Source organism: Melitaea cinxia, chromosome 4 (assembly GCF_905220565.1).
Source record: "Melitaea cinxia chromosome 4, ilMelCinx1.1, whole genome shotgun sequence".
NCBI lineage: Eukaryota > Metazoa > Arthropoda > Insecta > Lepidoptera > Nymphalidae > Melitaea > Melitaea cinxia.
In genome coordinates, this window is record NC_059397.1 from 7,415,077 (window position 1) to 7,429,303 (window position 14,227).

The following is a 14,227-nucleotide window of genomic DNA, read 5'->3' on the forward strand; positions in this document are numbered from 1 at the left end:
CAGAGAAAATCTGTTCGAAATAAGGTACTATAGACCTTATCTGACAATCAACATCTCACGTGAGTTGTCCTGCACATACCGGAGTCCCATGGACGTTGTATATGCCATCTGCGAGGTATAAGTAAATATGTACTCGTCAAATCTCACCATCCACTCCCTCAGCATGAACGGATAGACTGGCGCGCCAATACCAAAACTTCAAAAGGACACCCTATACTTGGTCTATACGCAGGTAGAGAAAAAAATCCTGATGGATCAGGGATACGGCACTGGAGAGGGATCGCGCGTCATGACATTTCATGAAGCACAAGGGCAAACCTACGGCGAGGTCACCATCGTCCAGACAAAGACCGAGAGGCTAAATATTAATAATAACTATATATAAATAAATATATTTAAAATAACCCTTACTAAAGGTAACATAGGCTAAGTATATATTGTAAGTAGAACATAAGTGTAATTATATGGTAACTAGGAAATAAGTGTTGATATAGACATAGATAAGAAAATGAATAAAATGTTCAGAAATTATGAATAAATGAATAATGAGTGATCAAAGAGTATTTGCAAGGAAAAAAACCGTCAGCGTCGGACCACGTCCTAATTTTACTAGGTAATTACAGGACTGTCGATCTGTAGTTTGTATGACAAATCGCTTGTGGTATTAATGTAATTATAATGCATGTTTAACAAAAGGCATGGGCATTTTGAGCCCGTGGATGTAATTTTTTTTAATACAAATAAATACATAAATAAATAAACAGGCCGAAGACGGGCACAGCATCTTCGGTGCGACAAAGCCAGCCCTGCGGTCACCAACCCGCCCGCCCAGCATGGTGACTATGGGCAACGCACAATAAGTTCACGCCATTTTTACGCGAACTTGTGGAGGCCTATGTCCAGCAGTGGATTGCAATATAGATATGATGATGATTTACTATCGTACTAACTTTGTAAATTTTGTAAAGTTTTAATGTATATAAAAAATTAATAGTTTTCATGCAGATATAATAATGATCTAGATAAGTCCTTATGTCCTGTCGATTTATGGGGTTCTAGGGGAAGAGAGGGGAGAAGAGGGAGCGGATTATTCCCTGATTCCACTCCCACTCTGCAGAACTCCGTTGTTATGGAGATATTATGGAGATATCCATGGTTAAAGTTTAGAGGTTAGAAGAAGAATTTAAAGCTATTACAATACCTTTGAGCTCCTCGTCTGACTCCACCTTAGCTCTGGCGCTGCGGGAAGTACACTCATGCTCTGATCGGTTGCGGAGTACGTAAAAACGATCTCGACTGCAAGAGCAACAAACGATACTGACACTGACACTGACAGATAGACGCTTTCAAACAAAATGGCGCGTTACGGATTCCGCAGGGTGGGAGTGGCACCAGGGGATAACCTGCTTCCACCCTCCATCCTCCACTCCTAGAACCCTATTAATCTACGGGCACTAAAAGGCCTTCTACACGGTCGGGATCGACCGCCGAACATCGTGTCCTTGGTCGGGTTCATATAAAAATGGACAGTGTGGAAAACGGTTGACCCGACCAATATTTGATTGATGTCAACGGTCTTGGTCGCGAGCGCATCTCTCGCGACAGGCTACGTTCGTGGTCGGTCCCGACCATGTCCCGACCGTGTGGAACGCTGTCGGCCGACGCGAGCGCTTCATTTTGCGCTTGTCAGTCGTCACGGGTAGCTAGTTTAAGTGTATTATGTATGGTCACGGGCGCATGTCATCACGTATCGCAACAGATTCGCAAAACGAACGCCACGAACGAGAGGTTCTGACCGAATTTATATCTTTATATATTAATTTGCTATGCCTTTGGGAGATTGGATCCGATCTATACAAAAAAAAAAGAACCAAAAAACTTCACTTCACTTTAGCATAAAAAAAGTTATTGCCAAACCCACTTTCTGTTACTTTATAATTGTGTTTGCTCGCAAACGAAAAAAAAAAGACTTCAATTACATCGACGAGTAATACAACAAGTAGAGAGAGTAGAGTTATCAATGATTACTCAAAAAGTAGTTCATATCTAAGATTTTTATTTTTGTGTTACCCACATTAGGAATTCTAAACATTTTTGAATATCATATCAAAAATTGACCGCTCCAGCGGGGTTCGAACCCGTGTCTCCGACTTGCCGTGTCGGCGCTCTAGCCAATTAAGCTATGGAACGATGCACCCGCTCGAGCGAAATTTTCGATATGATAATTTTTAATTTTCGGTTTAAGCGAACCGTGGCGCCGTCTATAGTGAGCTCTTTACAGAAACCCGTAACTATTCAAAGTTTCATATTACAATGAAAATCTTTGACAGGAGACGACACCGTGCTATTTTTAATATCTAAGATTTTTATTTTTGTGTTACCCACATTAGGAATTCTAAACATTTTTGAATATCATATCAAAAATTGACCGCTCCAGCGGGGTTCGAACCCGCGTCTCCGACTTGCCGTGTCGGCGCTCTAGCCAATTAAGCTATGGAACGATGCACCCGCTCGAGCGAAATTTTCGATATGATAATTTTTAATTTTCGGTTTAAGCGAACCGTGGCGCCGTCTATAGTGAGCTCTTTACAGAAACCCGTAACTATTCAAAGTTTCATATTACAATGAAAATCTTTGACAGGAGACGACACCGTGCTATTTTTAATATCTAAGATTTTTATTTTTGTGTTACCCACATTAGGAATTCTAAACATTTTTGAATATCATATCAAAAATTGACCGCTCCAGCGGGGTTCGAACCCGCGTCTCCGACTTGCCGTGTCGGCGCTCTAGCCAATTAAGCTATGGAACGATGCACCCGCTCGAGCGAAATTTTCGATATGATAATTTTTAATTTTCGGTTTAAGCGAACCGTGGCGCCGTCTATAGTGAGCTCTTTACAGAAACCCGTAACTATTCAAAGTTTCATATTACAATGAAAATCTTGGACAGGAGACGACACCGTGCTATTTTTAATATCTAAGATTTTTATTTTTGTGTTACCCACATTAGGAATTCTAAACATTTTTGAATATCATATCAAAAATTGACCGCTCCAGCGGGGTTCGACCCCGCGTCTCCGACTTGCCGTATCGGCGCTCTAGCCAATTTAGCCGGTTTAAGCGAAAAAATAAAAAAATAAAAATCTTAGATATTAAAAATAGCACGGTGTCGTCTCCTGTCAAAGATTTTCATTGTAATATGAAACTTTGAATAGTTACGGGTTTCTGTAAAGAGCTCACTATAGACGGCGCCACGGTTCGCTTAAACCGAAAATTAAAAATTATCATATCGAAAATTTCGCTCGAGCGGGTGCATCGTTCCATAGCTTAATTGGCTAGAGCGCCGACACGGCAAGTCGGAGACGCGGGTTCGAACCCCGCTGGAGCGGTCAATTTTTGATATGATATTCAAAAATGTTTAGAATTCCTAATGTGGGTAACACAAAAATAAAAATCTTAGATATTAAAAATAGCACGGTGTCGTCTCCTGTCAAAGATTTTCATTGTAATATGAAACTTTGAATAGTTACGGGTTTCTGTAAAGAGCTCACTATAGACGGCGCCACGGTTCGCTTAAACCGAAAATTAAAAATTATCATATCGAAAATTTCGCTCGAGCGGGTGCATCGTTCCATAGCTTAATTGGCTAGAGCGCCGACACGGCAAGTCGGAGACGCGGGTTCGAACCCCGCTGGAGCGGTCAATTTTTGATATGATATTCAAAAATGTTTAGAATTCCTAATGTGGGTAACACAAAAATAAAAATCTTAGATATTAAAAATAGCACGGTGTCGTCTCCTGTCAAAGATTTTCATTGTAATATGAAACTTTGAATAGTTACGGGTTTCTGTAAAGAGCTCACTATAGACGGCGCCACGGTTCGCTTAAACCGAAAATTAAAAATTATCATATCGAAAATTTCGCTCGAGCGGGTGCATCGTTCCATAGCTTAATTGGCTAGAGCGCCGACACGGCAAGTCGGAGACGCGGGTTCGAACCCCGCTGGAGCGGTCAATTTTTGATATGATATTCAAAAATGTTCAAAAAGTAGTTATCAGATCTTGATAAAATTTATATGTGACCACATGATAAACATCAGCTTTCGATAAAATTAAAAATTATCAAAATCGGTACACCCAGTAAAAAGTTATTGCAAATTTTTGGGAGTTTCCCTCGATTTCTCTAGGATCCCATCATCAGATTCTGGTTTCCTTATCATGGTACCAAACTAGGGATATCCCCTTTCTAACAAAAAAAGAATTATCAAAATCGGTACATCCAGTAGAAAGTTATGTGGTATAATACAACGTAGGTCGACGAAAAAAGCGTCAAGTAAAAGCGCATTATTAGATATAACTCGAAAAGTAGTTAGATCTCAAATAAATTTAAATGGGACCAAATGACACAAACCACCTTTCGATCAAAAGAAAATTTGTCGAAATTGCTCCACCTACTCAAAAGTTCTGAAGTAACATACATAAAAAAAAATACAGTCGAATTGAGAACCTCCTCCTTTTTTGGAAGTCGGTTAAAAATGCAAGGAGCCATCGCTTCAAATACCAGAGAAGAAATGACAAGTTGAGTCAACCACCGACCGTGTAGAATGAATACAAAAATTGGTTGATCCGACCAAGGACACAACGGTCGACGGTCGATCCCGACCGTGTAGAAGGCCTTTAATCTAAAGTATAGCCATGATCTATTCTAAGAACATTATGAATTTTTTACTCGTTTGAGAAAGAGAATCCAGTTCATTTAAACGCTAAAACGAAAATAAATTTCGCTCGACAGTCTTATGCAACACAAACGCGTAAACTATGTAAAGTTTTCCTATGTTGTACCGTTACACGACCACATCTGGAACAAAAAATTATCAGTTTAGTTATTAATGTAAGAGATTAAAGCTAAAAAAATACAAAATGAACGTTGGTATCAGAGTGAATCCTAAAATCGTAAGTATTTTTATGTTCGTATTAGGTACCTACTATATTTTAGACACTTAAGTAGTATTAGTAGATTATGTAGTAAAATACGTTACTTGGTAGATATATATAATATTAAATGAAGTATTCTTATCATATTATTTTTGTATCTGATATAAAAGGTGAGGAATGGATGAGTTTGGTTAGTAAATTGTCTACATAATTTTTCCTTTCGAATCATATTTCATTTCAAGTATAAAATTGTTGCTAAGATCATCTATTCAATATTTTTACGACGTTATTTAAGACTTATTGCTGATGTGTTTTATGTGTAAAGATAACTAAGTTCAAGGATCATTTTAGTATCCACAGAGTGGTTATCACTTGTCATATAGAGGCATTCTGTACTTCAGTCATCAGTGAATATTTTGACTAAATTGTAAATAAAGCCGCTAGTGCCTTGACGTGTGATAACATGAGTAATTTAGAAGTAAGTAGCTCTATCAAATTTTTGTGACAAAATAACAGTATGTGGTTGTGTAGTTTTAAAAATATTAATAATCGCCTAATGTTTCTGGTCTGAATATAAATCTCACATTCAGTGTTCATTAATTTGTTACATTCAGTGATTATGAAAATTCATATATTTTTTTGTAGCAAAACTGATACAAGAGTTTTAATTGTATAATTGCATCAATATTTGCTTCATTGTGGCTTATAACATCACTGATCTTCAATAATATTACCAATAAAAAGTTTGTACTCAAGAAATATGTGTAAGTAGTAATTTATTAAAATTGTTACCCAACATTTTTCTCACAGGTACTTCCAATTGTGTTTGGGGTTGGTGCTGTTGTTGTCTTAACATCAGCTTTAGCACATTTCGTGTGGGGCAGGAAGCCCAAACCTGCTAAAAATAAGAAGCCTGTGACTCTAGTGGACCCAAACACAAAATATCCCTTACCTCTCATTGATCGAGAAGAACTAAGCCATGATACAAGGCGGTTTCGATTTGGTTTGCCTACTCCGGAACATGTTCTGGGTATGTAAATAAAATATACTTTTAATTACTTTTTGAAACAATTCTATTCCTTCAGTCCATTATAATACCAATAATGACATTGTTGAGAATGTCTTTTATTTTTAATTTCATATTCAATTAGGTCCCATTTTTAAGTACACAAATTTCATTGTTACAAATCATATTCAAAATTTTCACAAATATATAAAGTATAGTATAGTATAATGTTAAATAAATTGTTTTTCTATACTTAATTCTGACCTGTAGTAATTTACTACAAACTTAAAACCTTTCTGTAAAATTTATATTTATATATTTTTCACACTCTATTCATGTCATATTTACTTCAGGTTTGCCTATAGGCCAACACATTCATTTATCTGTTAAGATAGACGACGACCTCATTATTAGAGCATACACTCCAGTATCGAGTGACGAAGAAAAGGGTTATGTAGATTTGGTTATCAAGGTAAATGTTTTATAAATTGATCTTGTGATGTATGATTTTATGTACATTAAAGTTTAAACACTACAGTTAAAAGATAATTTGAGAATGATAGCAAAACTTTATTTGATCATTAAGTATAAATAATTGTGTTTACTCACAAGCGAAAAAACCAACAATTCAATTACATTACAGGAAAAAATTGTCAAGTTAATGATGCTGATAATAGAATGATGTGATTACTTATGTGGGCTATGTATTATAAATAATATTGTCATACAAAAAACAAGACATTGTTTCATTATATTTTAGTGAAATCTTGTACTGAGCTCTAAAAAACTATAATAAATGATTAAAAGCCTTTTCTTCACTAAATGCAATGGTTTAAAAGTTTTTGCAAATGTACACACTTTTAATTAGGAGAAATTTTAATTATATTTGAATAGTAAGACATACTGTGCCAGAAATCTTTATGTAAGTAAATAATTTTAGGTATACTTTAAAAATGTTCATCCGAAATTCCCTGAAGGAGGTAAAATGTCCCAATACTTAGATAACATGAAACTTGGTGAAACAATTGACGTCAGAGGACCATCGGGAAGATTACAGTATGCAGGAAATGGATTGTTTTTGATCAAGAAGTTGAGGAAAGACCCACCTATTAAAGTACCAGTTACAAAGTTAAACATGATTGCAGGTAAGATATCAGTGATATGACATAAGCGTTAAATCATTTTAATAACTCTAGGGTAAAGTTACATCAAATGTAAAGAAATCCAAACTATTAGAACGCAAATTTAGTCCTTGTGAAAAATATACTATTATAAGTACAAAATCTTCCAGACCTCTGGTTTCTGTGGCTTTTTTCTAATATTTTAAATGGGGAATTTTTAATTGCACCTCTATTTAAAATTCAAGCTAACTAAATTTCCCTACTAATAACCCACTACATATCAGATAAATGACTGTGTTACAAATTAACTACTTGATTACCTAAACATATTTTATTAAAACACTTAAAATAAATCAAAATCAGATGGCCTTTTTATTTAATTTACAACGAAAATCTAGCTAAAACCACAGATATACAGATTTTAAGACAAAATTATTCGCCGTATATCAAAAACACTGAATTAACCATCTTACAACAGAATTTCCAAAATCATTTCTAAAACTTTAGGTTAAGTTAGGTTATGTTATTTTAATACAATAAGTTTTTTTTTATGTTGTGATAACAAAGATTGATTTGTTAAAAAAAACTGAGTTACCTTACTGTTTTGTAATTTGTTAAAAAAAAAACTGAGTTACCTTACTGTTTAATAGGTGATGGATTTAAAAAAAAAATAGATTTAAATATTATGTTGCACACACAGAATTATCAGTTTTACTTTTAGTTAACAGATAGTCATTCAGTAAAACAGTTCAGCAGTTATAGATCAAACAGTATATTAGATTTGATTTACCTATTTGATGAACAAATTTAGTATGCAAAATTCAGTATTTTTGGTAGTATTTTCGAATATTCGAATAGAAAAAATTGGATTTACAGTTGTAGGCTTAAATACTAACAATTTTAAATTATTTCAATTTTGCTTTCCCTAGTCATATTAGCAGTAAAATTAGTAACAAACACTGGAGTTCACAATTTTATTAATGACTAGCTTCTGCGCGCAACTTCGTCCGCGTGGACTGAGGCGCGTGCAATACTTGATCATTATTTTGATGCGTTGTTATTTAAAAACTGCGATATCTCCTGAAATACTCAGTAAAATCGAATTATGTAAAAGGCTATTTTGTTTTAAATTAAATACTTGTGATGAATAACGTATTTATTTAGATAAGGATTAATATCATGTTTATAAAAACATATTCGCAAATAATGCATTATTTTTCGAACAAACTTGGTTGGCATAGAAAAGGTTATAGTGAGCCAATCTTAAAAGATAAATATATGCTGTCGCGGACTTTTTTTAGAACTTTTAAAGGGGATCAATTCTGTCATACATAATGTTTGCGAAACTTTAACTGTTTTTACAGCGCACTAAGCGGAAGCTCTCAAAAGGAAAAAAGAACCCCCGATTTTGAAACGTTCTTCGTTGGTGCTCCGCTACTTTTGGTCTTACCCCGATGATATACAGCCTATAACTTTCCTCTATAAATGGACTATCTAACACTAAAAGAATTTTTCAAATCGGACCATTAGTTTCTGAGATTAGCGTGTTCAAACAAACAAACAAACAAACTCTTCAGCTTTATAATATTAGTATAAATATCAAAATACTACAACTTTACATAATACATAAAGTGTCATGCTGTAAAAATAGTTTAGTTATTTATTTCTTTTGACACATTTAAGATTTTTATTGAATTGAATTGAACACATTCTCTAATCTGATCCAGTTAATAATGTGATGGGTCTTTTTTTGGGTTCGCGGGGGAACCCATTTACGGGTGATATCCAGGATGCCCGGGTAGGCATTCCTAGACCGTATGTCAGCTTCAGCACTTGGGGGTGCAATACCGACCAAAACCCCTGCGAGAGCCTTCAGCCGTATTAATTGGGGGGGTCCCGGATCTGTAGGAAACAGGATCCCTCCAGCGACAGGCTTTTTTTTTTTTTTTTATTTAAATTTTAACATCCATAGGCTCTTGAGTGCCCATGCCTTTTTTTACTTAAATTTTAATTTTCAAGTATTGAGGCGTATTATTTTCAACATTGCAGTGTTCGTAGTGAGTCCAAAACCGACCGTGAGAGATATATATAATTATATAATAATAATAATTAGAATAATTATTAGAATTAAATTAAATAACAATAACTAGAATAATCACTTACGACTATGGTTTTTTTTTTTTTTTTTGTTTTTTTTTTTTTTGTTTTTTTTTTTTCTACATGCTCCATTAATTTTATAATGCACTACATGCTTTATAATTTACATTGTGTGACTTACATTGTTAATTTACCGCATTGTCGACGGCCACTCTCATTTTTCTAAACCAGCGCCCGCCGCCAGTTTCGCGAGCACATCCTCAATAACATTCGCATCCCTATTATGGATCGCCATTTTGAGGCTGTGCTCGAGAATTTGCATACGGTTAGCCTCCACCGCCCTTCTGACGAAGTAGCCAATTGCGTCGTCCTTGTCGTCGGTGTAATAGACACAGGTGTTAGTGTGTCTAGTCACCGCGACCACCGCGTGCGAGACACTATCATGGATTCGAAGCCTCTCCGCCCTCGTCTGGATAACAATGACGTTTTCACTCGTCTGTCCCTGCGCCTCATGAATGGTCAGGATTTTCGACCCCGCCCCAGCTCCGTATCCCCGACCTATCAACGCCTTCTTCTCCTCTTGCGTGAAAGTCAGGTACAGGGTCCGGTCCTGTTCTGCTGGTATTCGTGAGTCGGTGAATCCTTCCATGCGCAACGAGTGGATGATCGGGCTCGAGCTGTAGATCCCGTCGTACACCTCACTGATGGCGAAAGCAACGTCTTTTGGGTTTCGATGCGTGCAGGACAGCTCGCATGAGATACCTACTGTCAGGTAAGGTCTGCTGTACCGCATCTCGAACAGGTTTTCCCTGTCGATGTACGGCAGCTGGTTTACGTCTCCGATGAGGACCACCTCTTCTGCTGCCGATAGCCGGGCAGCCATGACTATGGCTCCGAAATGGTTCATAAGGGCTTCGTCTACCGTTAATCGGCTTATCTTAACGCCCTCACGAAAACCATTTGCCAGTATGGACGCCATTGTGCGCACCTTCGTTTTGGCCTTATTGCCATAGCGGTGCGCCAACTTCTCTTTAAGATCTTTCGCTGCCTCGATCGTGGTTGTGACTACGACTTCGCCGTCCTCATCGAAGTTCCCGACTATGTGAGTTGTCTTGCCGCATCCGGGTACCCCGTTTGTCCATCTCAGTTGCGGTAGCCTCCAAGCCCCGAAAGCGCCTTCGGCGTCCGGATCACTCATGATGGTTTTAGCCATCCCGAGCACCCTATCACCCAGCATCACTCTCGTGCACTTGGCCACCACCACCAACGGGTCCCCTTTCGGTGTGTGAAAGGTCTGAATCTCGTCGTTCTGTCCCTCGTCCTCGACTGCGTCCACGAAGCCTGACGTGATGTTGTATGCAGCCATATATCTTACCGACATGTTGCCCTTGAGGACTTGCCGGGTGTCGTTATTATAAATGGCTGCTTCGGCTTCTTCGAGTTCCACCTCCAGCAACTTTTCATGGTTGTACTGGTAGGTCTGCATGATTTTCTTGCATATGGCCAGGCTTACCTCGCGGTTAGCATTTGTTATGGCCAGGAACTCGATCAGCGCATTTTCCGCATGCTGTAGTGGTGTGGATGCTGGTCGAAGTCTGGGTGGTGTTACTTGCCCCATGTCGGCCCTCGTTCGAGTGGCTGATGGTGCTTGAGAGTACCTCGGACTTTCGTCCTTGGTAAATCTGCTTATTGCTTTCATTTGCAGCTCACTCGTTTCCGCCAATTTTGGGGAAAGGTGGGACAGTCGTTTACCTCTTTTGGGGGAGATGGTAGCCTGGACGAACTTTGCTATCGCCATCAGTCGGGGCTTCGCCTTTTGAGTATTATCTTCGGGGTCGCGTCGTCCCTCCATTTTCTTTTTCGCCTCAGCCTTTTGTTGCAGTCGCTCCGAGCCACTGAGAGCAGTCTCCTCGAGAGTCGGCCATGCAGGGGGTGAAAGTGGTTGTGATCTGGGCTTTAAGTAGCCCAGATCCTCCCCCCTGTCCTCATAGGCTATGATTTGGTGGTGTCTTGACGCTAGTAGGCAGCCGTATCTATCCGATACGCCACCTCTATCGTAACCAACTCTCATAGAGTCCACGCTGATTTTTCCAGGGACACCCCCGGAGGATTCACCCAGCTGTTGCAGCCACGAGTTGGCCTGCGCAAAGGCTGACTTCTCCCCCCACTCGAATAGCACTATCGCTTTATTGTGCAATTGCACCAGACGGCAGGTAGAGTCGTCCCCGTATTTTTGCGCAAGCGTATCGATCTTTGATTTTTTTACGCTTGTTTTTTCTGTGCTACCTTTTAACAGCAGGGCGAGCCCCGGGGAAACCACCAGTCGATCCCGCCCCTCGAAGCGACAGAAACTTACTCCCAATCTCTCTGCTTCATTGTCCATGAAGAGGGCTATGCATTTGGTGCTTATGCCCACTTCTCCGCTACGGTTGCCTTCTCCAAGTAGGGACTCTATCGTCTTGCTCGGAGCAGGTGATTCCGGAGGTGCGTTTTGATTGGCCCTCCTCTGTATAATCTTCAGCAGAGGAGACCGGATGGTCTGGGCGATGTGGCCCAGCAGCGTTCGGGGTTGTGGGCACTGAATGGCAGGCACGGTAGTCGACCGATCTGTTTGTTGTGTTTGTGTATGTGTAATTGTATTTGTATTTGCGGTGATTGTGTGTGTGGTCTGTGGTACGGATGTCACAGCTAGAGGTAGAGCGGTTGAGCCATTTCTTTTGGCAGCCCTTGATGCGGCGCTTCTTGCGAATGCGAGGAAGACAGCCCTTTCGGCATCATTCTCCATGATGGTGTGGAGCGAAGATTGCTCTAGTCCCTTCTGGAGTTTTATTTCCAAATCCAGTCTCTCTTTGCTAAATCTCGGGCATTCCAATATGATATGTAGAATCGTCTCCTCGCAATCTGGATCGCAAATACACGAAGGATCGTCTCGGAGGTGGAATCTGTGAAGATACGCCGCAAATCCTCCGTGGCCGGTCAGAATCTGTGTGTCGACAGGTGTTAGCGCCGATTTCCTTACCAGTTTGCAAGCGGTCTTTGCATCTGGTAGGAATATTTTCGTAACCGATCCAGTTTCCGAAGAATTGTATCTATCCTGCCACAACCTGACGGTCTCTTCCCGTATCAGCCGTCTGACGTACGATATAGGTACTTTATCGTAGTCAGGGGCTGTTTTCTTAGTAAGGGCCGCCTTTTTGGCCAATTCGTCCGCTCTTTCATTGCCCGGTGTTCCCACGTGAGCCTTCAACCAAAAGAACCGCACTGTCCTATTTTCCTCATGGATCTGCCTGATGCAACTCTTCATCTCAATGGCCAGAGGGTGAGTTGCCGAAGGACTCCTAAGTAGATCGAGTGACGATCTAGAGTCGCTCAAGATGTTAATAGAGCCCTCCTTCGACTTTCTTGCCATGTCCACAGCTCGAAAGAGTGCGTACATCTCCGATTGGAAGACGGTATTGTCCAGCGACAGGCTGGCCTCGGCGAAAATACCATACTTCTACTCCATGGGGACTGTCCGACTCACTTCTGAACAATCCCGAAGACGCCTTGTCTAGCAGGACCGGATTCCCATCCCAGCCCGACACGAGCACAGGGGCGTTACTGGAAGCGCATTAAGTAGCGCCTCCTACGCACCCCCGTTCGTCGCCTGCGGACGGAGGCCTCGACGGCGGCCCCCTCTGTCATCCGCTCGTCATTCTCCTTCTGGGACATTACTATCTCGCAGATGGATGGACGATACCAGACTGCCAAAGGCATTGCTTTGTTCGGAGCTTAGTTGTGGGAAGAGGAAAGCCGGAGGTCAATACCTCCGATATAAAGACGTCCTTAAGCGCCACTTATCGGCTTGCGGCATGTCTGTGGACTCGTGGGAGGAGCTGGCACAAAATAGGACAGAATGGAGACGAACCATCAAATCAAGTATATCAATCTTTGAATCCAGTCGCTTGGCAAGCCTAGATGCTAAGCGCGAACAACGGAAATCTCGTCCTAAGCCCTCCTACGACTACACATACAATAAAGACGGGCAATTGTACTGTTTCTCTTGCTGCCGAACGTTTAAAACAAAGTTTGGCTTCGCTAGTCATCTCAGAGCGCACGCCAGGCGCTAACAGAGGGTCGCCGTAGACGGATACGTCTTGGACGACATCATCTCGCAGAAGGAGACGATCGCCTTCCAGGACTCGTCGTCGCCGAGCATCGCGGTAATAACGCTTGGTAGTGACAAGTCCCCTCTGAGGACTGTCGTCAGATCGCGACGCAGCGCCGCCCATCTTTAACACACCTCGAGGGTGTGCTGGACAGAGTCCACCGCCGCGCCACAGTCGCGACATCCAGTCGTCGGCTCCCTTTGGGCCGTCCGACACAAGTATTCACCAAAGCAGCCGTGCCCAGTGAGAACTTGCGTCAGACGGGAGAGGGGACAGGAGAGGGGCTTGCGCTTACGGCGCATCCACCGCTCAAGGTCGCAAGGCAGCCATTACGCGTATGCCATACGGCTGCTCCGCCAGGTCCTCTCCCACCTCCGCATTAGCGCTTCTTGCCCCATCCGGCGTACCCGTATGATCCCGTCCAACATGGGGCTCTCACCGAGAGCCCTCCTTACCCGACACGTATGAGTAGGTCTCGGCAATGACCTTCGCCACGAGCTCCCACGGGGGGTCGCCGGCTAGAGCAGTAGCTGCAGCCTACGATACCGTACGGTATCCCCGGATCACCCTCACCGCGATAATCCTCTGTGCAGACCGCAGCGCGGCCTTGTTCCTCGCAGTGAGGTGATCCGCCGGCTTGTTTCGATACCATGAAAATATGGCATTTTAAAAATGAAATTAAATAGTAAAACAGTTTCCTGTTACTTTTCATTTGTTTTTCTATCTGCCAAAATCTATCCAACGAAGAAATTTGGTACATTTTAAATTTTTATTTTAAAACAGGTAAAATAAAATTCAACCCGCGAAAATAAATTATGACGTTTATGGACCTAATGCAGTGTCAGTAAGAATAGCACAAAATTGATTTACTGTTTTAGTCAGGAAATTTCGATGTCAAACATGTATTTTGCTCTGGTTG

General features: G+C 40.9%; 2 protein-coding genes across 4 annotated transcripts in view; one reads left to right on the plus strand and one right to left on the minus strand.

Annotated features, from left to right (window-relative positions):
• The window catches only part of LOC123670271, a 65,921-nt gene that overhangs the window by 2,861 nt on the left and 48,833 nt on the right, over positions 1-14,227 (minus strand). The window lies entirely within an intron of this gene.
• Positions 4,619-14,227, plus strand: part of LOC123670082 (NADH-cytochrome b5 reductase 3-like) — a 31,433-nt gene continuing 21,824 nt past the window's right edge. The window contains exons 1-4 of one of the 3 annotated variants that reach the window (XM_045603590.1): positions 4,619-4,954; positions 5,747-5,966; positions 6,296-6,414; positions 6,883-7,087. In XM_045603590.1, coding sequence (XP_045459546.1) covers positions 4,922-4,954; positions 5,747-5,966; positions 6,296-6,414; positions 6,883-7,087 — 577 coding nt within the window. In that variant the 5' untranslated portion in view covers positions 4,619-4,921. Of the gene's footprint in view, positions 4,955-5,102; positions 5,127-5,331; positions 5,415-5,746; positions 5,967-6,295; positions 6,415-6,882; positions 7,088-14,227 lie in introns of those variants that run through there. The other 2 variants (XM_045603592.1, XM_045603591.1) reach the window with 2 other exon arrangements.